This window comes from Taurulus bubalis (assembly GCF_910589615.1).
Source record: "Taurulus bubalis genome assembly, chromosome: 4".
NCBI classification, from domain to species: Eukaryota; Metazoa; Chordata; class Actinopteri; order Perciformes; family Cottidae; genus Taurulus; species Taurulus bubalis.
In genome coordinates this window covers 7633762-7658202 of record NC_136592.1, presented here as the reverse complement: position 1 = coordinate 7658202, position 24441 = coordinate 7633762, and the positions used below count along the sequence as shown (strand labels likewise).

Genomic DNA, 24441 nt, shown 5'->3' with positions numbered 1-24441 from the left:
TCGCTTTACAGCAACGACACTGCACGAAGCTTCTGCCAGAAGGAGTCGGGTCAACTTTGCCCATCATTTTTTGTTTAGTGTTTTTAGGCGAAAGTTCGCAACTTTCTCAGGGCGGAATCTTAACTGCACACCGACAGGCATTGTTCACGGAACTCGAACATGTTAGTAATTGACCCACTGCTGGGTGGCTCGCGCGCAAGTGAGACCGCGCGCGCTCCGAGGGCTCACACATGAGCGAACTCAACTCAGTTTGTCGCGCGGCACTGACCGTAACACCGGCATGGAGCTCTTTCCCAGGACGCTCGCGCACTGTTGAAGTCTTGTCGTAGCATTCTTTCTAGGGAGTACTATTAAAGTAGGTTTTTTTTATAGTTCTTTTTTTCTATTTTATTGGGACTTTTACCGCATACAACTACCAAAATACTGCGAGTAAAACTCCCCGAAGACATCGCACTGCAGCCGTCTACTGAGCCCTCCGCCCCGGTAGCATGGCGTCCGCCTCGCGGAGCAGCTGCGTCTGGATGCTCTGGAGACGGACTTTCTTCGCGCTGTGGCTGTGCGCGCTCGTGGCGCGGGGAGCGGAGGATGACGGCACCTTCAATTCAGAGGTAAGACACACAACAACAAACACAACAACCCAGCAGTGAGGGTTGAGTTAAACCCAGAACCAGCGGAGCTTAGATGCTGACTTTAACAGGAACGTAAATGCACCGCATGCGCCCTCATGAGCCGATAGCCCGGTGCCAAGCAGCGGGTGGCCGGGTTCATACCTCCAGTGGTATTCGCCTGGCTAGTGTGATGCTGTAGACATGATTCTATAGGCCGGGACGCTACGACTGGGTTTATTTAGAGCCGCGTGGTTCTTTTAAATCAGGTAAACACGGAGTGGTGGTACTTAAACCTGTGTCACAGCTTCAGACTCGACCTGGCCAATCAGAATTAACGCAGGAACATCCAGTGCACAACATCCGGTTTATGATGCTACTATTAATTATTATTGCATTATTGTTATTATAATGAGACCCTGAACACACAAACAAAAGCGTTGTTTAGCAAAGTCAACTGGCATAATATGACCTTATCCAAGCCTTAACAACTCTCCATCTATAGGACCTCCACCTCTTCCAGTAATCCGACATGTTTTATTGAAGAGGTTGTGTTTTCCTTCTCCTGGGCACTGTCACATCATTCTAAAAAAAAAAACCACACACTTGTTGGTTCCTTTGATAATTAATGTGCGAGAATTCATAGGTTTGTTTCTCAAACTTTCTGGGCGAATAGGAAAAGATACCCAAAAAGCAAAGCTCATTGCACCTGTTTTCTGTGTTTTTGTGTTTTCGAGAGAGATGATTAGTGGTGAAGCTTCTGCTCGTTGTTAGACAGACACACACACACACACAGACAGACAGACAGACAGACCCCCGGTCATTAGAGGTGAGCTTGCTTTACCAAACTCAGTGACCAGGGTGAGGGGGTCTGCTTGTCAGCCAAGTTGCAACATCATCTGAAGGGGTAATTTGTGTGTGTGTGTGTGTGTGTGTGTGTGTGTGTGTGTGTGTGTGTGTGTGTGTGTGTGTGTGTGTGTGTGTGTGTATGTATGCAGGTGTTTGCTAGTGTGTCTTACTCAGACAAGAGGGTTTACACAACGCGTAGACTGCTGAAAAAGTCCTCAGCACTTGTTGCTAAAGGTATGTGTGTGTGTGTGTGTGTGTGTGTGTGTGTGTGTGTGTGTGTGTGTGTCAGCTGAAAATAGTAACTGTTGCATTACCCACGTTGTCTATCAAACATTTGACACGCTCCTTACAAGCATGGATATCTGCAAGTGCGTTGCATCCCGGACACACGGTGCAGTATAGCTGCCCCCGCCCAGCAGTTATTTGACTGGACAGCTATTTATTTAATAACCAACATAATTACAAAGCCTGGAACACATAAAGAGGGCACCACACACTACTCCCTTTAAAAACAGCTTAATGTACAGAACACAGCTGTTTGCATGAGCAGTCCCTTTATTATACCAGAGTTGTGGTTGTTGTTGTGTTGCCTCGTGGGAAATGGTATTGAGCACCTGTCGCTTCCCATTTGACAAGTTCAGCTGATCTGAATGTGTGTTAGCAGCAACAGACGGCGTTGGCGTTGAAACAAGCAGCTGCCAGAGGTACGTGCTGCTCGTCTGTGTGACGGGCCGCTCATCTCCACGACCGGCCCACTCATCTTTACGAGGGGGGAGACCCGGCTTTCATGAAGTCACTCGTCATTTACATTTTTTAGAAAACAGGCTGGCTTTTCTGTGGTGAAGAGTTGAATGTGAGGCTTGTATATTGTCGATTTTAGGGGTAGAATAAGCAAATATTAGGCATTACGATTTGAACTAGGATGCAACCAGATGTTCGATAATAATGTTGAAAAGGGGCATGATGCGGTGAAATGGTTCGCACCGACAAACTGACTTTTAAAAGGGAGCCATCACTTGAATTATATATATGTTGATCGTTTGTTCTCGTAACTTGAACTGTTTTGCTTGCAGAAAGCTCCAAGGTTTGATCACGCCAAAGCTCTGGCTCACATCGTTGGCATGGCTAGCACAAAAGCTGTGTTACTTATGCTCACCTTATGGCCTCTGGGTAACATCCATAACGAGCATCGAAAGTGCACTCTCGTATTCTACATTTTTCATATCCGTTGCATCGGGACTTCGACATTGTTACTCACATGCGCTCAAGCATCTATTTTAAAGACAGCGGTGAAGCTAAGGTGTGAGACAACCAGATTGCAATCACGACTGGTCGATATGGAAACAGAAGCCGTCGCCTCCACCCCAGACCTGATGTAGTTCAAGCCATGTGTGAAGGGCTCGGACCTGGACTCCCACTCTGTCTGGATAAAAAGGATGAGGTGGGAAGGCAGGAGGCTGAAGCCAAGGAGAGGGAGAGAGAGAAAGAAAGAAAGGGAGGGAGGGAGGGAAGGAGGGAGAGAGGGAGAGGGGGGGAGAGAGAGGGACAGAGAGAGAGAGGATAATTGTGTGAAGAGAAGAGACGGCTGAGATAAACCTGTGGCTGAAAAGGGAGACAAACATGGAGGGAGGAAGCTGACAGGAGCGGCAGCGTTGGGTCTCAGCTGTGCAGCATGTGATGGCTGAATGTGACAGCTGTTCTCTCGCTGACACACACACACACACACACGCAACACACACACACACACACACAGACACAGACACAGACAGTGCACAGGCATGCTGGTGCACCGGGACTCCAAGGCATCCCAGGAAATACAATGGAGCCTTTTGTCCGAGGGGGGAGAGAGAGAGAGAGAGAGAACTGTGAAAGGGAAGAGGACGGGAGAAAGAAGCGTGGTCCCGATACGACCGTCTGCACCTGGAGAAGAATCCTAAAAAGTGTACAACAACAATTAGTAGCTAAAGCACAGCGGTATCAGCGCAGTGAGCGGCACATCTGTGGCTTACTGCTGCCCATAACGGGGCAAACTTCCTCAATCTCCTCTCCGCTTTGTATCCATGTAATCTGCAGCGTGCTGTCTCTTCGCATTCCAGCCCGCTCCCCTGCGATTGGCCGTCACCATGTCCACAAAGACTCGCGTTGCTACAGCGACAGGACGAGGCAGGGGAATGGCGCGAGGGCGGTTAAGTGGAGACTCTTGAGCGTGCATTAGGGTGATCGGGCATTTATTGATATGCTTTGGGACAATTCCAACGCTTCTGCAGAATGACCCCCGCATGCATCACACATCTGCCCACAACTCTGTATCGCCTTTGCGTGCAGAAGAAAGGGGGCCTCTCTAACTCCGTGCATGCTACGCAAAAATATTAAAACTGAACAAATTCCATTCTCTTCCCCCTGTTTGTCCGTCGCTCTGTCTTTCCCGCTGCTCCTCTTACTGATTCGTCCTCCTTGGTTGGACTTTTTGGGGGTGAGAGATGGCAGCAGACCAAGCCTCGGAATAAAAGCTCTGTTAGTATCTTGGCTGACATTGCGGTGGACACACACACACACACACACACACACACACACACACACACACACACACACACTGCTGGCAGGTTTTACAACTCCTTGTATATTGCTGGGCCTGGTCTTGGCAGGTAAGCTCAAGGACTCTTTGAAAGATTTAATAGCGGAGGCCCCCGTTCCCGCTGTTGTCTGAGACTTGTTTTGTATTCAGCCCGGCTGATGAGGGAAGGCGAGCGGCCAGACTGAAGCGCTCGGCCGCCATACGTCTTAACCCCAGCATGCAGCGCGTTACCCGACCGCCGCCTGTCGTAAACACAACGTGTGCAGAGACATCATCGGATGTCAACGGACGTGAAGCCATTTCCCTTTTCCATCAAGTGCTATCACTGCTGCAATGACGACCATGTGGAGATGCAGATCACAGAGAGGGTGGGGGGGACTTTAAATTACTTTTAGGGGACTTTTGATGGGAATTGCGATGTAACTCCTTTGTTTGTCCCAAAGTGTTGAACAAGGTTGTACGACTGCATTACAACAAGCGCTTTCTTTTTTTTACATTTTTTTTATTATTTATCTTCAGGCAGGATGTAGCATGAACCATTAACTGACATGACGTACTGCTTAGACGATGTGTCTTTTGTGGAATTCTTTTTTGTCATTTCGTAAATTCATGTATTTAATTCAACCCAACTGGTGGAATCTATGCAGTAAGAACGATACTCTGCTTCTAAAGAGTTTGGAGGGTGTCCCTTTTTTTTATCACTTTATGGAAAAAACAAATAAAGACACGTTAGCAAAGACAGATACAAACAGCGACACATTATTTATTTGAAGCTTTACACTTCATGTGCATACTGAAGACTTGTAGGGTTTTAGTTTTAAAACAATTCAGTCATAGATGGAGTTTTCAACCCACGTCAGTTAGCGAATGCTTGCTAGCTACAGCTGATAATATCTGCAGCTGATAATATCTGTCCTCATTTTCACCGTTAACTAGATCAACGGAATTCTTAGTCGACTGTCACGATCGAGACCCTTTTTACATCTGACATCATCTGAACGACCTCAGAACTGTGACCAGCATCATGATGCCTGGCTGCATGCTCGGTTGTCACAGTCCGTATTGCAACAGGGGTTTCAGCTTAGGGAGTGGCCGTGTTTACTGGTGACTTCCAAACGAACCTACGTGGACCATAAACACAGATAAGTGTGTATTTCAATATTGATTGAAGGCTTTTACAAGGACACAGCAGCGTTTTTCAACAGCTGGAGTCACTGCAAGTGACCACGACACGTTCGTCTGAGAGTCTCGGGTGACACCGGCGGCGTCTAGCTATTAAACCGATTGACCGCCACTGGACTGTTTGCAGCCTCTGAGTCTTTGTCCTGGTGTTTGGCGTTCTGTTCTTGGGGAATCGCTCCATGCCGGGTTTCTCCTACAGATACATGAACATCTGGCCACGACTGCTTACTGTTAAAGTTTCTCCACTGCCGCTGCCGCTGTTATTGTGTCACGAATGAAATTCCAGATGAAGAGTGTTTCGTGAACCCTGCCACCTGTTTCCCCCGTCTGTGTGTGTGTATGTATGTGTGTGTGTGTGTGTGTGTGTGTGTGAGAGAGAGAGACAGAGAGAGTATTTACATAGTGTGTCAGGAAGTGTATGTTTGCATTGGACAGTGTGTGTGTGTGTGTGTGTGTGTGTGTGTGTGTGTGTGTGTGTGTGTGTGTTTGTTGAAGCTTCCTTATCCTAAAGGCAGAGGTGGGTCAGGGTCACGACCAGTTCAGCCCTCTGTCCTCCTCTTCCTGCTGCTGCTACACACTCCCACACAGAGCGAACACAGGCCCTGCCAGAAAGGGAGAGAGACGAGGGAAACACAGACGGGGATGCTAAAATGCTATCCGGATTGTAGTTTTGTTTTTTTAAACGCTCTAATGTCTCCATAAGGAAATAATAGGGTTGTTAATAAAATGCGAACAAGATGAGATAACTCTTAATTGGTCCCTAGGGCAAAACTTGGTGCGACAGCAGCAGCAGAAGACTTCCAACATAAATTGACCAGCAACGGTTAAAGTGACCAAAGTGAAGTATTTGTGTGTACACATAGGGCAGCATGAAGTATAATGGGATGGTATAGGGGGGACATAACGTTATAGTACAGTATAGTGTTTGAGCTCTGCACTGTACAGTATGCACATTAGCACGTGCTACTATCTAGAAGAATGCCTCACAGAGAGCAGCAGACCCAGAGAGCTCACCACACAAGCGCTGCGTGCATCCTCGACCTCCCGGTTGGCCAGCGGCCAGAGAGACAGACTGTAAAGACACAAGGTTCTCAGGTGAAGAGTTTTGCCTCACTTGCTCGCTGCCTTTTGAGTTAGCCGTGTTTTCACTGCACAAAAATGTCTTTCTGCATCGGCTTTCGTTCAATTTGAAAGATTCATTTTGAAGGAATATATTTTCTAAATTAAAGAGAAGCGAAGAAGCATACCGAGACTTGCTTTATTTAAGTGCATGTGGACGACTTTTCGCTGCCGCCAGAAGAACTTTTGATGTAAATCCTCAACCTGCAGAGGTGCTCCCCCAACAGCGGCCCGTATATTTAATGGCTGACAGTAGTCATCTCCTGCCGTAATTGATCCCAATGATCATGATGATGGATGAGACGCCGTCAGGGTCTGTCGGACTCAGCTCAGCAATCGACAGTGATTGATTGATCAGGCGTTACGTGCGTTAATCTGCTCGAATGGTGGAGGAAGGACGAGGTTTGACATCACCGAACTGGGAGAGTCACTTTGTGCCGGCAGCTCTGTGTCGATAACGTTCCTTCCTTTCTTCGGTGAGTTTTATTACATGCGGCCCTATTGAAGAGTGCAGACAGCGCAGGAGTCTCAGAGAGGAGAGAGGTTACTGGGATACTCTTTGTTATTCGTTTTCATTGGACTGTGGGGACGTTTTGTTTGTGTGGGATACACATACAGCAAATGAGCCCCCTTTGTGTGTGTGTGTGTGTGTGTGTGTGTGTGTGTGTGTGTGTGTGTGTGTGTGTGTGTGTGTGTGTGTGTGTGTGTGTGTGTGTGTGTGTGTGTGTGTGTGTGTGTGAGAGAGAGAGAGAGAAAAGGACTGAGCAGACGTGAGTAGGGAATTTAAGGAGTGGATAAGTAAACACAGCTTATCAAGCTGTGTTTTGCATTGTGAAAGACGTGCGCGAGCACACATGCACACTCAGACACACGACCTGCTGCACCTCCCGCTGGGAGTGTGTCCATGTGTCGACCTATCTGGTGTCTCAGATTAACCGATGTGCAAGTGTGTGTGTCATATTAGGTTTCCACATAACAGGTGGAATAGACTTTGCGTCATCTGTGATTGGGTTCAATTTCACTTTTTCTCCCTAAAGTCTGCGCCCCCAGACCACCCCCACGTCCCAGTTGCACACTCCCAGAACACAGTGAGATGGAGAAGGCCTCGCAGTGGAACGGATGTCCGTCTGAGCACCAGGGCATGTCATGAAAATGAAATGTCACTGTGTTGCAGACTGTCAGCTGTCAAATAAAAAAATGGCCATTAGCTCATAAAACAGTTTCAGTTACTTCCTATAATTTCTATTTCAGCTTTCTTGTCGTAATTCACTTCTAGATCATGTAAAAAGTGTCTTTCTTCTGAGATTTGACGTCTGTGTGGGATTAAAAGCTTACTGAGGACTCTTTCTGTCTTTGGGTAAATAGTGAGCTCTGATTCAGTATCACATTTTTTTTTTTACGAGCACTCTGTATCAGACCTCTCTGTTTTTCCTCCCGTTTCCAGTCATGGCTGAGGACGTACGGTTACCTGCCTCAGGCCAGCAGACAGATGTCCACCATGCGATCGGCTCAGATCCTGTCCAATGCGATCAGCGACATGCAGCAGTTCTACAGTCTGGAGGTCACGGGACAGATGGACCCTCAGACCATCAGGTTAGCACGGATTAAACACTTGCACTCATGAGACAAACACAAATCAAAACATGGACTATGGACCAATGTTCTGCAACACATTTTGGACCCCAAGCGTTGGTTAAATTGATAATTTTGCAAAGCCACGGGAATTATTGATTTGGTCTAGAATGTGTCAGCATAACTAGGACAGGATGGGTTCCTTCAAAGGAACAGGATCAAGTGAGCTGGCTGCACCAGGCGGCTCACAGCTTTAAATTAAACAACACAAAGAACACACACATCAAGAGGAGGAAGGGGCAGCTTTTAACATCATGTTCCCCCTTCATCTGCTCCCCTTCCCGCTGCTGACTTTGTTTTAACTCCTTCAGCGCCATGAAGAGACCCCGCTGCGGCGTGCCCGACAAGTTCGGGGGCCAGATCAAGACCAACGTGCGGCGGAAGCGCTACGCCCTCACGGGACATAAATGGAACAAGAGCCACCTCACTTACAGGTAACGAAAAGGCGCTTTACTAGTCTTACTAGTTGTAGGACTTTGATTGACTTTGAAGCGACATGATTTCTCCTCTGCCTTCATTTGTTCCCGTAGCATCCAGAACTACACTCCCAAGATCGGGGAGTACAACTCATTCGAAGCCATCCGCCGGGCGTTCAATGTCTGGCAGAAGGTGACCCCATTGACCTTCGACGAGATTCCCTACCAAGAGATCAAATACGGACGGCGCAAGGAACCCGACATCATGATCTTCTTCGCCTCGGGTTTCCATGGAGACAGCTCTCCTTTTGATGGGGAGGGAGGCTTCCTAGCGCACGCCTACTTCCCCGGACCCGGAATGGGTGGGGACACCCACTTTGACTCGGATGAACCGTGGACCATAGGAAACCAGAACATACAAGGTAATTGCTCACCGTCGGTGGAATTGGGAAAGCCTGTCGCGTTGTGGATTTGTTTCTGGGACAGCGGCGTTCTTCTTTTAGTCACAACCAAACACTACAAAGGAAAATAAGTGAAAGCAGAATATAGTGGGGATAGAGTGGGAAGAACATGTTGTTCCAAACATTGCTAATCTACAACAAACACCTTTCGAGGAGAGGTTTTTACAAGCAGAAACGCCGTCTTGTATGGCGGCTTCAGGTGGGTGGACAGCTTGCAGGGCTGTGAAGCTTTTTCTTTCGGTCTTTAGGGGATTTAGGAGTTATTTAGGCCCTTGTCCATTCCAGCCGAGCAGCAGTTTGCAGCCCGGCGTCGTGTCGCGTAGCCGTCGTAATAGATCTGTATAGCAGATAGCAAACAGCTGTCCCCATCGCTTTGCTCCGTCCCTCACTAGAGTTGGCACGGCTCAGCTAGCTACATCGTCTCTCATTTGTCAGGCTCCCGTTTACCTCTGCACGTTCATAGTCGACCTCTTTATGGTTCTCAAACGTGCACTGATCCATTAACTCTGGGGTCCATCCGTACCAGCGGCCCTAGGCACATGTTTGTACTTTTGAGGACTTCAGTTTGCTGAAGCCATTGCCCAAACACATCTCAACACTTTCTTTATGATGAACACTAACCCAATTACAACTCTTCACACCAATGTCTCGCACGCAGCTAATCATATGCAGCAGTAAGGATTAAGAAAATATCTTCAGAAAGTCTTCAGAGTTCCTCCTCTTGCTGTGCACCCATTAACCCTGCTGAGGGATTTATTTATTTTTGTTGCAACAATGGGCTTTCTTGCCCTGTTATCCGCACACACACACACACACACACACACACACACACACACACACACACACACACACACACACACACACACACACACACACACACACACAGTTCATCTGTCTGTCTGTGTCTGCTGTGTGTGTGTGTGTGTGTGTGTGTGTATCTCTGCGATCAGCTGTGTGTGGGATGTGTAGCAGGACAGATCACAGGGACGGAGGAATGCCACAGTAAGTGGGAGTGTGTTCCTCTTGGGGAGACCTTTAGAGCTCCCTTTGTTGCCTCGCACTACTTACACAGCTCAAAAGCAAAGCAGACCCCAATTACTATCCTGACACATCTAATTAGTAAAACCTTTCACATGACGTCCACGTTTAAACTCCTGCATTTTTTTCTTTCTTCCAAACTCATTTCTAAATCCGGTTGGGAAAACAAAATTAACTTTTTCAAATTTTTCTAAATGTATTTCGACTAAATAAATGAATCGGACAAATAACCCATTTACTGCTCAACAGACCTCCTCCAGACCCACTGTTCATATTCTGGTGCACACAACAATAAAGTGGATTGTCTCTTAACCTCACATGAAAGAGGAGCATGGTTTGAGCTAAGAAGGGAGGCTAGAGGAGCCATGGCAAGTTATCATCTGCCCTGCTGAGGTGTCCTCGAGTGGGAATCAGAACCGCGACTTTCTTTTGGGCGGGGTCAAACAGAAGCAGACTTTGGCCTAAGGAGCTACAGCAACACATAATGAAATGAATGCAACGTCAGCTGACATATCAAAGCACAAATCCTTTTTTTCAACCATCCTTTGCAGTCACGGTTGTTTCTCTTTCCTTTTCTCCCTGAGCTCAGTTTCACTTGTCAGCAAAGAACAAACCTTTAACCTTGTGACGCACGATGCGATTCATCAGCCGTCTTTTTGCACGGACGAAGAGCCTTTACGTGATTCATCACATCTAAAACACACCTCACCCGCCCAGATGCAACGGTCAGAGGCTTTGGTTGTTTGGGGTCAGATGAGACTGATGGCACTAAGTCACTGGCCCAAAGGCAGAGCAAGCTTAAGGAGCGTGCTCTCTGGTTGTCGTGGCGCTGCTTTAGTGTGCGTGTCCTGCACAGCGAGTCAACCCCTGATGGACGAGGTGTGAGACGTGGTAAACAAGCAAACAATGCCTCGGAGAGTTAAAAATGGGACTTGAAAGACAAAACCTGTGTGTGTGTCGTCAGAAATGGCAATAGTTGCACTGGCTGAACTCCTAACTTTGCCGAGACTATTGAAGCCTGCTTCTGCTTTTCTCTTTAGAACTGAGCGTTTGTCACAGCTACCTTTACAAAGGCCTCTTTATCTCCAGCACTCTGCCTCGCCCTCCGCTGTTTTCTCCCCTTGAGCGTTGGCTGCAGCTCAGGACGCCACGGAGACGTTCATGTGACTCTGAAATTACAGATGGCGAGGGAGATGTGTGTGTGTGTGTGTGTGTGTGTGTGTGTGTGTGTGTGTGTGTGTGTGTGTGTGTGTGTGTGTGTGTGTGTGTGTGTGTGTGTGTGTGTGTGTGTGTGTGTGTGTGCGTGTTTCTTTTGCAAATGAGGAGATGCACAAGGACAGGCATCCAGCAGTGACATCACCAGGTCCCAATTCCCCCAACATCTCACGAGCGAATCTGACCAATCTGGTCGGATAATCGCGCCACACAAAACGGCAAGTTGTAGTTCAAAGTTCACAGAGATCAGGGCCGAGTAACAAAGAGATGTTGACTGAGGGGAAGTAACCCAAAGTCACTTCAGAGATGAACTCATGGGAATATGCTGGTCAGCTGTGTGTCAGACTTGTCATTGTGTAGTTGTTGCATTGGACAACGGCATCTTTTGATTGGTTGGCAGTGTTAGAAATGTATGTTGATTCACATCAGCTATTGTTAGTGTCTGATCTGTGGAGATTTGTATTGGCACCATCACTGGGAGTGAACAATGAGCAGCCATTCTTATACAGTACATTGGATGTATTAGGACTTCCTGCTCCCCCTGCGGTCCCATAAGGGATTTTCATACACGTACTGTATGAATGCAGAGGGATACATGTATTCTCTCTTTCCTCTTCTGAATAAACTTGAGAAATCCCCTTTCCCAGAGATTATTATGTCCTCCCCTAACTTGTGTCTTTGCTTCGTCAACACAGGTAATGACCTCTTCCTGGTTGCGGTCCATGAGCTGGGCCACGCCCTGGGTCTAGAGCACTCCAACAACCCGCTGGCTATCATGGCTCCCTTTTACCAATGGATGGAGACGGAGAACTTCCAGTTGCCCGAGGACGACCATCGAGGCATACAGCAGATTTATGGTGGGTTGTTAAATATTAAAGCAATAGTATGTCGTCTCTGGAAGGTTTTGCTGAGAGTTGAATGAGAAAATTGATAGCATTCTCAAAATCAGTTAAATATGAAGTCTCAGCAGGGAGACGGTTAGCTTAGCATAAAGACTGAAAGCAGGGGATTGTCTTTTTTTTACTAATACCTCTAAAGCTCACTAAATTACACATGTATGTTCTGCTCATTTAATCTGATCTGTACATCAATTCATATTATTGTGTAAATGTTTCAGCACCCCTTTAGTTACGCCTTTATACAGTTATGGTTACAGACTCTCTCCATCTCGTATTTTGAGTGTTTTTCATTTGCTCGAAAAAAGCTAAACTAACCGTCTCCGTCCGTATCCATCAGATGTACTGTATATGAGAGGGGTTTCAATCTTCTCAGCTCACTCCTGGCAAGAAAACGAACAGATGTATTTCATGTAGTGTTTAACTATTCCTTCAATCAGTTTTGACTCTTTGATACTAACCACACCGTGAATTAACTCTCATGAATTATGAATTTGTTATTCATTCATGCAAGCTTTTGTGTGGTCATCTCTCTTCATTCCCTCAGCCAGTCCTATATCTTATGTCATTATGCAAGCATGTTAACCCCCCTCCTGTTCCTTTGTCCCTGCAGGTCTACCGGACGGCGGCCCCACCCAGGCCCTGCCCACCGTGACACCCCGTCGACCGGATCCCAGGCCGCCTCAGACACCTCCTCGGCACCCTGACCGCCCCAGGACCACCGAAAGACCAGACCACTACGGACCCAATATCTGTGAAGGGAACTTTGACACGGTCGCTGTGCTCCGAGGAGAGATGTTCGTCTTCAAGGTAAATGGTTTAAGGATTTTAACTTCAGCCACCACCTTCTAGATTATGACCATACAACTTTGGAAGAGGTATGTTGACCTCCACATTGGTTTATTACATGTCCTTGCTTGGAAATTCAGTGGGCTTCCAGCAGAGGAGCTGTCCTGACAGCTTAACTGTGTCAATAAATTAGTCATCCTTTTCTGTACAACCAGTTTAAAACAAATGGCGTGTGCACAGCCAACAAGGGGCCTGTTTTCAATCAGGTCCTTGAGGATTGTAAACCAACAGGGCCAGTGTCTTTTATGAGGCGGAACGCTGTTAAAAGGGTGGAGTGTGGTCAGGTGTTTGCATTAAAGAGCCCCTGGACCCACACAAAAGCATTCATGAGGGCCGAAGCACCATTAGCTGGCTTTTTACCTTCAGGAGGTATGTTTTAGAAAACTGTTTGCCAGTACAAGTCATTTCGCTGCTGGCTGAAGTTGCTCTCAGCTGTTCTCTATTCATTATTTAATCTTTAAGGTCTTCTGATATTATGCAACTCAGTCACGTGCACACATGTTGTTATTCACATGCTAAGTGCTTTCACCTATCATGGAGGTAATGGTTCCTGGTCGATCAGGGACGGATTAGGAGTGAAAAATGGCCCCGGACCTTTAGACCACCAACACCTTTCCCAGCGATGCACCACCACCCACACTGCCTAAGCCACATTTATGGAAACAAGATTACTGAACAACATTCATAACAATAACTGAATTGGAATAGATCAGTAGAAATAGTACAATATTCACATATTAATGATATCATGTTTTAAGTAATTTAATAACATGTTGGATTACCAGTAGTATAATAATAATTATAACTGGATGATAAAGCAGTTTTAGAAATACACAACCAACACTTTGTGTATTTTTTTTGTGTATTGTTTTTTTGTCAACAATCATAACCATTCATGCATAACAACATTTAGAAATTTGCTGTATAGCACTTTTTTTCTATGTTCCGCCTCATCCGGTCTGTGGTTGGTCGGTTTATGAAAAGTGACACTTTGGATCGCATGGACTTTGTGAAAAGTAGAACTTTTTGAATGAACGTTTCAACAAAAAGGCGCTCGATATAACTAAATAGCCAGCTAGCTTGCTCTTGTTTCTGTGTAACTGGCTGCTCTAGCGGCTCATAGAGCATCCAGTCCGACTGCGGTGTCGATGACACAAGACGTTAGAGAGAGATGTGGTCATTCTCAAAGTTGAATTAACTGAAAGTTCAGCAGCAAACATGACTGCCCGTTTCTCCCTGTGGGCTTCTTATCTCTGTGGAGCTCGACTATGTATAGAGCGTCGCCGCACCGATCCCGAAGAGCTCCACAGAGATAAGTGAGGCTGTGTTTCAGGGTCAGAGGAGGTGTCCAGTGTTGGCAGCCGCGCTGGACGCTGAAGAGGTGCGTAGATATCGGACAGAGCTGGACAGAGAACACCCAGGAAAGGAAAGGAAAATGAAACGCTGTCATGATATGTGACATTTCACAGGGAACAGCAGTGGTAGGGATTCAAACAGCTGAACAGTATCTCCAACAGTATTAAGCTATCAGCCACATCTTGAACTGGATCCCAGTAAGCCGTTTGACGAGCCTGTGTCAAGAGTGAAATATGAAACTACTTTGAGCTGATGAAAAATCTGATGCAGGTGCTTCTGTTTGCATTAGTATTATTGAAGAGTCAGATATAACAGAGCCCGGCTCTCCAGACGCACAGAGATCAGCCTATGAATATCTCCTCTCTGGGACTGGAAGTGTCTCTGACACTGACCAGTAGTAATAAGACTTGGCGTACGGCTGCCTGGACAAGTGCTGCATGTGGTCAAACGGTTCTATTCGTGCTCTTGGGTTGCATCCCAGCCAGTGATCTCTATATCCTTGGGTTTCATCAACAGTCATGAAGCTAGTCTGGATAGCGTTAATCAGTGTCCAAAGTATGCTTATTCCTTGCCCTCCGGTAGTTGTTAAACGGATACAGACGACCTGGTCAGAGGGAAGGCAGACCAATCGGCCCTTTTTGTCTTCCAATGGTATTTGCATCAGCAAATGTAATCATGCTATCGCACGACAGTGAACATGGTTAAACCACGGACTGTGTATGAACGTCACACGTCACACATTGGTTTGTGGACTGACGTTTTGAAGCCTCAAGTTCAGTGATTTATGGGTTACAGCCGTTGCCATATTGTTGTTTGTTTATTTATTTATTTTACTACCAATGAGCGTAAGTTACCACATTGGGAATGCGGAAGAGTGACGTAGAGACGCCGTATACGACTCTGGTTGCGGCAGCAGCCTGTCAATCACCTTGTGGCCCCGCCCTAAAGCATACTCTGCTTTATTGTCTATTTGACTCTAAATAATAATTTACTAAATGAACATCATGCTGTATTGAAGAAGACTTAAAACGAGAGATTGAGACATAAACTCATGTTTACAATGTTTACTGAGGGAATAAATCAAGAGAGAAGTAGAGTTATTTTCTCATAGACATCTTCTATACAACCAGACTATCAACTTTCAGAAAGAATGGAAGTTTAAAGCACTGGATTGTTTTCACTTTACAGAACCGGATGTTGCCGTCTGCATATTTCACTAAAAGCCCCAAATTTCAACTTGATGGTGGCGCTAGAGAAAAAGTCAGGGGATCACCAGAGTCACTTGAATTCCTCATTTTCTCATAGACTTATGTCTCTGACTTATTGTTGTAACCAGAGGAGTCGCCTCCTGCTGATCAGTAGAGAGAATGCAAGTTTTAAGACACTTCTGCATCGGCTTCACTCGGCTGAACCGGAGGTTGCTGCCTGGGTTAAACCTGCCGAACATCAACATGTTACCGTTGCCTTTGCGAGCTTGTCGGCACGCAGACGTTAGCATGTAGTTCAGAGCACAGCTTTTCCTGAAGTACGGCCTCACGGAGGCGCCCGTGTGGCAGATGTCTCCGAGCTGGCTGCGTATCGGCGCACGTCTGGATTTACATTATTAAAGGGGATGCAATCCAGACGAAGGCTGGAAAGCCCTCTTTTCTCTCCTGTAGTCATGTTGTCAGCCAGCATTCACTGCTATTAATTCCTTTGTTTTACTGTCTGTCAGCACTGTACATTTCCAACTGTGCTGCATATTCAAATTGTCCTCATATAGATTTGCAATGCCTCCACTCCGCTCTGAGGAAGCTGCACTCATTAATGGTAGACATGGCTCCTCTCGGCTCTCGCTCTGCATCGGCAGAAAGATTTACCAGCGTACTGTGTGAGTGGAAGCAACCCTCACATCAGTACCACTCTCTCATCTCCACAAAGCCCTGTCCATTATAAGAAGAACGTCGCTGTCATTTCTTTTCTTCGCTCCGAGTACTTCTTCACAGCAGAGGGCTGGGCACAGAGACAGCCAGCAGGGCTCAATAGTAACCCTCCCACACGGAGATCCGCTCCGTTCTGCCGAGGACTAATATGGTCAACTCAGTCTTAATCTGGCCAACGCAAAAGGAGCCGGCTGTCAGACCACACAAACGGAGGGGCGTGCGGCCTGTTCGGCGCTCCTCGTCCCCCCTTAGCTGCCTCCGCTGCGCTCCGTTCCGCGGCGTCCCGTCTGCCAGAGTGTCCTGCGTGAAGGACAAAACTGGTTGTGCTTGCCAGAAAGAAGCAGCACGGAGCATTCCACCGTTACATTATCCAGGACGAGCAGGGCTCCTGACTCACCACTTATGAATGGGTCTGAGGGCCGCTGGTGTAAATCTGTCTGCTGGCGCGTGTGCGCAGCATATAGAGCAGATCTATGAGCTCTGTGCTCGGGTTCACATGTGCCAGCAGGGATTTTTCCCTGTTTCTTGACACTGACAACAATTATTTTAAAAAAGTTATCTGGTATCCGGTGCAATAAAGCCACCAGAGCGGAGACATGGCTATTATTAGCCCGTCAGTTATCCACTGTTGTTACTTCATTGTACGTTCTGGTCTAGATATCCTTGCTTGGCATAATGACCATCAAGCATCGCACCTCAGAGGAATATACTAAGAATGAGATATGAAGCCATGCGTGTTGAATTTGGTTTACTTTGGCTTCCAGCCCCAAGAGTTAACCCTCTAAATCAGTTGTTTTGCTCTCATTCTGCTCTCGGTGGCCTTGATTCTAGAAGGAGCACAACCAAGGCTCGAAGGAGAGTGAACTAAAACATGTCTTTTGTGCAGTACCATGAAATACACCATCAAAAAGATAAAAAAGCAAGTTGAATTTCTTTGATAATTTGTTTTACAAAAATTGGAAAACACTGGAATCTATATGTACATTATTATTTCAAGTGTCTACAGAGTTACCAGTGTAGGAAAATAAAATGGAGACTGTGCTATGTACATTGAAGTATTCACATTGTATCAACCTCCACATACAGCCTCTCCAGTCCTCTCCTCAATGCTCTGTGTACTGCAGTTTCACAGAGTTGTTGTCACGTGACTGTTGGTCTCACCGAGTCAATCATGGCTTTCTAGTTGCGCTGAGGATCGCAGAATTTTATGTTTTTTACAGGATCTAGTCAATTCAAACGACTTATTTGGGAATGTAGAATAAAATGTTTTTGGCATTGTATTGGTTGCGTTCGTCACACATGATGTGTTCAAAGACAGTCAGAAAGGTCTGTCAATAATTACATAAATAAACAATTACATAGATAAACAGTGTCGTTTTGGCAATGGTTTGAAAAAACCACAACATGTGTTTCAATCCCACTGAGTTTTTGGGGTTCAGAGGGTTTTAAGAAGGACAAAGAGAAACCAATGGGTCTTTCAAGCTGTGTTCACCCGACGATAAGAGACGAAGCACACTCAATCACACCGGCTCCTTCCTTCCCCTCAGGGCCGTTGGTTCTGGCGGGTGCGCAGGAACAGGGTTCTGGATAACTACCCCATGCCCATCGGCCACTTCTGGAGGGGTCTGCCCGGAGACATAGACGCTGCCTACGAGAGACACGACGGCAGGTTCGTCTTCTTTAAAGGTAAGCAGCAAATGCTGGCACGCGGCGAACATTTTAGTACTGAGGAAGATTTATGTTGTGTGTTGGGGTTTGCTTGCAGGAAGGATCATCTATTCCTCGTTGTGTTTTAGAGATAAAATGATTGTGTATCAGCACCATTAACTGTGAGCTTTTATACTCTCTCGGTGAGGGAAGAAGTATTGCATCGTTTAACATCGCAGAAACCTGCAATTATCATATTTTTTAATTGATATAAAATAAATACTACAGTTTTTTTCTCAACTCAACACACAAATCAAAAGAATGTACACGCAAGAATGAAAACACACACACAGGCAAAACTCTACAAATGTCCTGCAAAATAAAACTCAAATCAATGCTTGCTTTTCAACATTTTATTTTGTGTTCAACTGACACACACACACAAACACAATCGCTTTTGGCGCAGTCCTCCATATGCTCATTAGGACATTTTCACACAAATGTCTAATATGATAACAATGATAAAGCGATGGCAGTTTGGACAGACATGGATGTAAATTGCAATTTAACTGGTCAGCGGAGACGTACAACCACCAGGTGGTAATTCTGGTTGCATAATGTTTTTCATACTCAAATATAGAAACACAAAGATACTGTAGTATAAACAAAATACACCCCCATAAGAATACTGTATACATAAATCATATAAGTCAGTCTGTAGCTGCGTGTCAGCTCGCTCAGGTGGAAAAAAGCTTCTCTTTTCATCAGATAAGATATTGCAATGTTCTGGTAGTGCAGAGTTTGTATCATGAGCATGTGGGACATAACATCGTCAACCGCATGGAGAAGCATCCGCCGTGTGGTTTCTCCTATACAGCCTGAATACATTCGGACGCTCCGCAGTCATTTCATCCCATCACGTAAAAACAGATTCTGGAACTTGTTTTCAACAAACATAATGTATTCTACATGCAGAGTATAAATCTCTTTTAGCACAGCTCATTATTTGCCCTGTGAGTCACTGAGGGCAGCTTGTCTTTTACAACAGTGGATAAAGTTTGTCGAACGAACCTTGTTTTTCATGCGGCTCGACTCTCGGAGCTACAGGCTTAAGGGCAGCTGTTGATGATGATGATGAGTAGGAGGAGGAGGAGGATGATGTCATCGGCAAGCCTCTCAGTGTGACACTTGGCTGCAGACCATTAGCAAAGAAGGAACAAGAGAAAAGAAAGAGGAAGGAAAGGGAAAAAAAGAAGGAAGGACTGGCCGACCCGAGTGCACGAGAGAAGGGGGGGACAAACTCAGACCTTTGAATAGACGAATCAGATCAGTCAGTTTCTGTCGGCGTGAAGACAGCAGTCTTTTCTCAAGCAGAGGTTTTATTTTTTTTATTTGACTCAGTCAAAAATGGTGCAGATGCTCTGGGAGCTGATTTTGAGACAGACACTGTCACAGCATGCATTTTGCATTGAATCAGAAACCCACAAATATCACAGACTACATATCTATATGGCGGTAGATACTGTTTTTTCGTAATTGCGAAAAATAATTTGTGAAATTAGGGCCATCTTTTGTCAAGACTACACACACACACAAAACAAACGTACACAAAATACTAAACGCCTTACATCTCCTGCAAAAGCAAACACGAAATGTTGCTTTTGAATCCCATCTTCCCACACAGGCCAAATAAAGAACTCTTTCCATAAAACACTATTATAATTTTTGTATTTCTCAGTCATTTAGTGTAAATATAGACAATGAGCATGAATATCAAGTTTGTATTCTCAATAGGGAAAAAATATCCATTTTGTAAAATGTAATCCGGACAGAAATGAATTCATTTTATCTTCTCACACTGCTATTGTGTTACCCCGCGGTCTCAAACTGGTTCATCCCAGGAGAAAAATAGCAGCAGTTACACGGTGATGAGAAGTTTGGGAAAGTCATGGGATTTTACATCAGGAGCCAGTGCACGACACGAGCCCTGGGAAGCATTGCGTCAGCCTCTTGTTCTCTCCAGATGCTGAGTGGAGCGCTTTCATTTTAAAAAAAGGAGCAAGGGGCCCAGAGGTGGATGGATGTGTAATGTATTCTACATACAGATACAGAGAAGGGATTGAAGCCAAGAGCAGAGATGTTTTGGTGACCAAGAGCAGAGATGTAATGGTGACCAAGAGTATATATGTAATGGTGACCAAGAGTAGAGATGTAATGGTAACCAAGAGTAGAGATGTAATGGTAACCAAGAGTATATATGTAATGGTGACCAAGAGCAGAGATGTTTTGGTGCCAGCAGGAATGGAGTCCCTCTGTCTGACACAGTAAGAAACAATAAAGCCTTCCCTCCAGCCTGACATTAGACAAGCCGCTCCTAATGGATAATTACAAGCTCAACCTAAACTCCAGAGTCCGTGGTGTGCTCCTTCTATGCCTTTCTGTTTTTATGATTGCCTGCCAACAAATCCTTATTGCGTTCACATCATTTACAAGTGCACAAATGCTGTTCTGGCCCCTCTGATTGTTCTTATTGTTCTCTTTTTTTTTAAATCCCTCATTCAGTTTCAATTATTGAACATATTCTGTGCCAGCAAGCACGTAACATATACAGTGTGATGGTGTGTGCTAATATTTTCCAGAGTCCATAAGGTTTATTATGAGTGGGGGTGGATAGGGAATGTACCCATGTAAGCACCATTAAGCACCTCTCTTCTCCTCTCCTCTCCTCTCCTCTCCTCTCCTCTCCTCTCCTCTCCTCTCCTCTCCTCAGGAAATAAATTCTGGCTTTTCCGGGAGGCTAACCTGGAACAGGGCTATCCAATGGAGCTGGTTGATTACGGTCAAGATATTCCCTACGACCGGATAGACACAGCCATCTGGTGGGAGCCATCCGGCTACACATACTTCTTCCAAGGAGACTGGTAATGTAGCCTGCAACCTGTCAGCATCACATGACAGCCCTCTAATTCACCTGCTATATAAGTATGCATTAGTAGGTGATTAGTTTGACTGGCTATCCTTGGAGTCAGTCTTTTGTTAGCAATGCTAGCAGTGTGGCTCGAGTGTCTCTGGGTGAATGATGACATGCAGTGTTAAAGCGCTTTGAGTGGTCGGAAGACTATCCAAGAACCAGTCCATTTACAATTTACCATTCACTTTTAGTGACTACTTTACTTTTCATCTAACTCCATCATCAGGTCATTTAAATTACATTTCAATCAGCCTCAGCTGCACTTCAGCTGTGCTGTGTTAGCATGCTAACACGCTAAAATACGAACATTATACCTGCGAAACAACAGCAAGCTAGCGTTATCTATTTACAGCCTCTCTTAGCCGACCACGTATGGTTCATGGAAATGTAAACACAAGGGCAACAGGGGACACAGTCTGGTTCCTATCAAACTACTCCAGCTGTAGCACATTGGATGTATTCCCTTTAGATTAGCTTTAAAGAATGTTCATGTGTATTTTTAATAATACATTTTATGGAGTTTTTGTAAATTTTTTCCACATGAATACTGCCCCGTGCGTGTTAAGCTAAGCAACTGACTTGCTTCAGGTTCACTAGTGCATTTACACGCCGAAAAGATTTGAATGTCGAGTGTAAACCGTACAGTCGTGCACACCCCTAGAGACCTGTCATGTCCTGCTGCTCTGTAAGTTTGTTTCGAGGGCTTTGAAGTGGTGACGACGTTCTTCTCCGCTGCTCTCTGCAGGTACTGGCGCTTCAACGAGCAGTCGCGCTTGGCCGACCGAGGCTACCCGAAACCAATCAACGTCTGGGGGTCGTCGGTGCCCTCCTCTCCCAAGGGGGCCTTCCTCAGCGATGATGGCGGTGAGCTGACACAGGAAGAGTGGTTTTCTGTGTGTGTGTGTGTGTGTGTGTGTGTGTGTGTGTGTGTGTGTGTGTGTGTGTTTTGAAAAGGGCAAGGAGGGGCTGGGGGGCTCGGAGGGGGGAGGACAGAGACACGCCTGAAACAAAGAATCAGGGTGTGGTCACGCAATCATCGGGGGAGAGAGGGGACGGTGTATGTGTGAATTTGAGCCAAGATGTGAAATGCTTTTAGCTTTGCTGTGCTCCGCCAGAGTGCGATCCAGTCTCCAAGCAGAGTCTTTGTTAAGGACAGAACACACTTTAATTTTTAATTTCAACAGCTATTTATTTGAGATGAATAAACATTTTGATTTGATTTTTTTTAGGGTTAATAAAGGAATAGTTTGATATTTTGAGAAACGGACTCATTCGAAGAAGATTGATGCCAGGGCGTCTATGGCTCAGTAGTATGGCAGGGTTGTCCTTCAGAGGGTTGGCGGTTCGATCCCTGGCTCCACTAGTCCAGTGTTCTTCAACTTTGTTTGAGCCGCGGCACATTTCCTTCAATAAAAAAAAACAAAAGAAGTTACAAAATGTCACATTGTCGCATAATACAGCATATATGGTTGGTAATTATTGCACTACCTACTGGCATGGAAGAGTATTTAATTACTAGGCCAGCCACTATATTCCAGACTCAGACGCTCAACAATGGAAAATTATTTGCGGCAACTAAATAATATTTTTGGGGACCGATTAAGTGAAATTGGACATTTTCCCGCACAGTGGTTGAAAATCACTGCACTAGTCCATGTCGATGTTTCCTTGGCAAGACACGTAACCCCAAAGTGCCTGTGGCGTGTGAGTATGTGTGAATGGTTAGCTATTCCTGATGGGCAGGTGGCACCTTGCTTGGTAGCTCCTCCCATCAGTGTGAATGATGACATGTAGTGTTAAAGCACTTTGAGTGGCCGGAAGACGAGAAAGATAAAAGCGCTAGACAAGTACAGTCCATTTACTCTCATATATATATATATATGGTAAATATGAAGCTACTGCCAGTAATTGGTTAGCGTAGCTTAGCATAAAGACTGGAACCAAGTGGAAACAATTAACTGCTAAAAAACTGCTTACCATAACATCTAAAGTTTACACATTTGTATAAAATCTACCTAAATAGTAGGTGTGGGGTGTTTTTGGAGCCTGGAGACTTGTTGGCAAACAGCAGAGAAAGGCTGTTTCAAGCTAGTCCCTTAGCTGTTTCCTGTCTTTATGCTAAGCTAAGCTAAGCTAACCATAACATCTGCTGCTAGCTCCAGCTTTATAATGAGTGTGGTATCAATATTCTCCTCTGATGACAACTATTTCATTTAAATTGGCTGACGTCTTCCTCTGCTCTTGCCTTCTCCAGCGTACACCTTCTTCTACAAGGGTTCCAAGTACTGGAAGTTTGACAACCACCGGATGAAGAGCGAACCGGGCTACCCCAAGTCCATCCTGAAAGACTTCATGGGCTGCAGCGTGGACCTGGACCCCGACAGAGACAGAGAGACGGACGCGGACGCAGGACGCAAGCAACCGGACTTGAACCGCCCGCCGTTCAACCCGGACGCAGACGGACGAGATGGCGACAAGGGCAAAGAGGGGACGGACGGCGGCGCAACGGACAAGAACACGGGCAAGGGGTCGGACAACGGCAAAGACGAAGACCACCGCGAGGACCGCGAGGAGAACACCAACGAGGTGGACGTGGTGCTGAAGGTGGACGACAGCGAGGAGCGGACCATGAACATCCTGATGGTGACCATCCCGCTTGTCCTGGTGCTGTGCATCCTGGGACTGATCTACGCCATCATCAACACGCTGCAGAGCAAGGGGGCGCCGCGGCTGCTGGTGCACTGCAAGCGCTCGCTGCAAGACTGGGTCTGACCCCTTGAACTCACGGGGACTCTGAACTTTGAACTTGAATCGGACCATAGACACCGCCCCTCCCCTTCCCTATTCAAGGCCTCCTCCCAGTGATGCATCCGTCTCAGCGGCTCCCGCAGCTCTTAGTTCACGTGGTAGTAGATCCAATACTGTACTGACACACACACACACACACACACACACAGACTAAAAGCAAGCGTAATGTCTTACTTATACACACACACACACACACACACCACCCTAAACCTCCCTGGTGCTCTACAATGCGTTGACTGTAGTCTATTTATATGAGAGAAGTTTGCACATGTTTTTTTCCTTGTATTCGTGTGACTTTTTGTTGTTGTTGTTGTTATTGTTATTATTATTTCTAAACCAGGAAGGCCGTTCTATTCTCTCTGCACCGCCTTCCTCCTTCCTAATCTCAGTCGGGGCTTTTGTCCTTGCCATTAACCGGACATCTGCTCATGCTCAAAGTCAAAGTCAGTTTTATTGTTAATTTTGTGCAAACATGCAGAAGATCAATATTATGTTTCTCTTCTGTCCAACATATAGAGAATTGTGCAATGTAATAATAATAATAATAATAATAATAATAAAGTGCAAAAAAAACAGTTTAAAAGTTAAAAAACAACAACATATAACATATAGACAACATAAATTAGGAACTACAAAAAATGTTTAGACTGTGAAGGACTAACTATAAAATAAATGACTAACTCCTTAGCAGCATCCAGACATGTGAGTCTAGAGAAGAGGACGGAGTGGGACGGTGGGGAGAGAGTTCAGCTTCCTGACAGCCTGGTGGATGAAGCTGTTGGACAGCCTGGTGGTGCGAGCATGGAGGCTCCGGTATCTCCTACCAGAGGGCAGGAGGCTGAAGAGACCGTGTGAGGGGCGGCAGGGGTCGCTCACAATCAAGGTCAATACTGTCACCGT

At 45.9% G+C, this 24441-nt stretch overlaps 1 protein-coding gene across 1 annotated transcript; it reads left to right on the top strand.

Moving 5' to 3' along the window:
- Positions 1–488: 488 nt before the first annotated feature.
- Positions 489–23505, top strand: mmp15b (matrix metallopeptidase 15b; the record flags this gene model as incomplete). Its single annotated transcript, XM_079216649.1, has 10 exons — positions 489–608; positions 7775–7923; positions 8274–8396; positions 8493–8800; positions 11788–11949; positions 12602–12798; positions 17663–17801; positions 20533–20683; positions 21479–21597; positions 22988–23505. The coding sequence occupies 10 exons, from the start codon at positions 489–491 to the stop codon at positions 23503–23505; spliced, it is 1986 nt and encodes a 661-aa protein (XP_079072775.1).
- Positions 23506–24441: the final 936 nt, after the last annotated feature.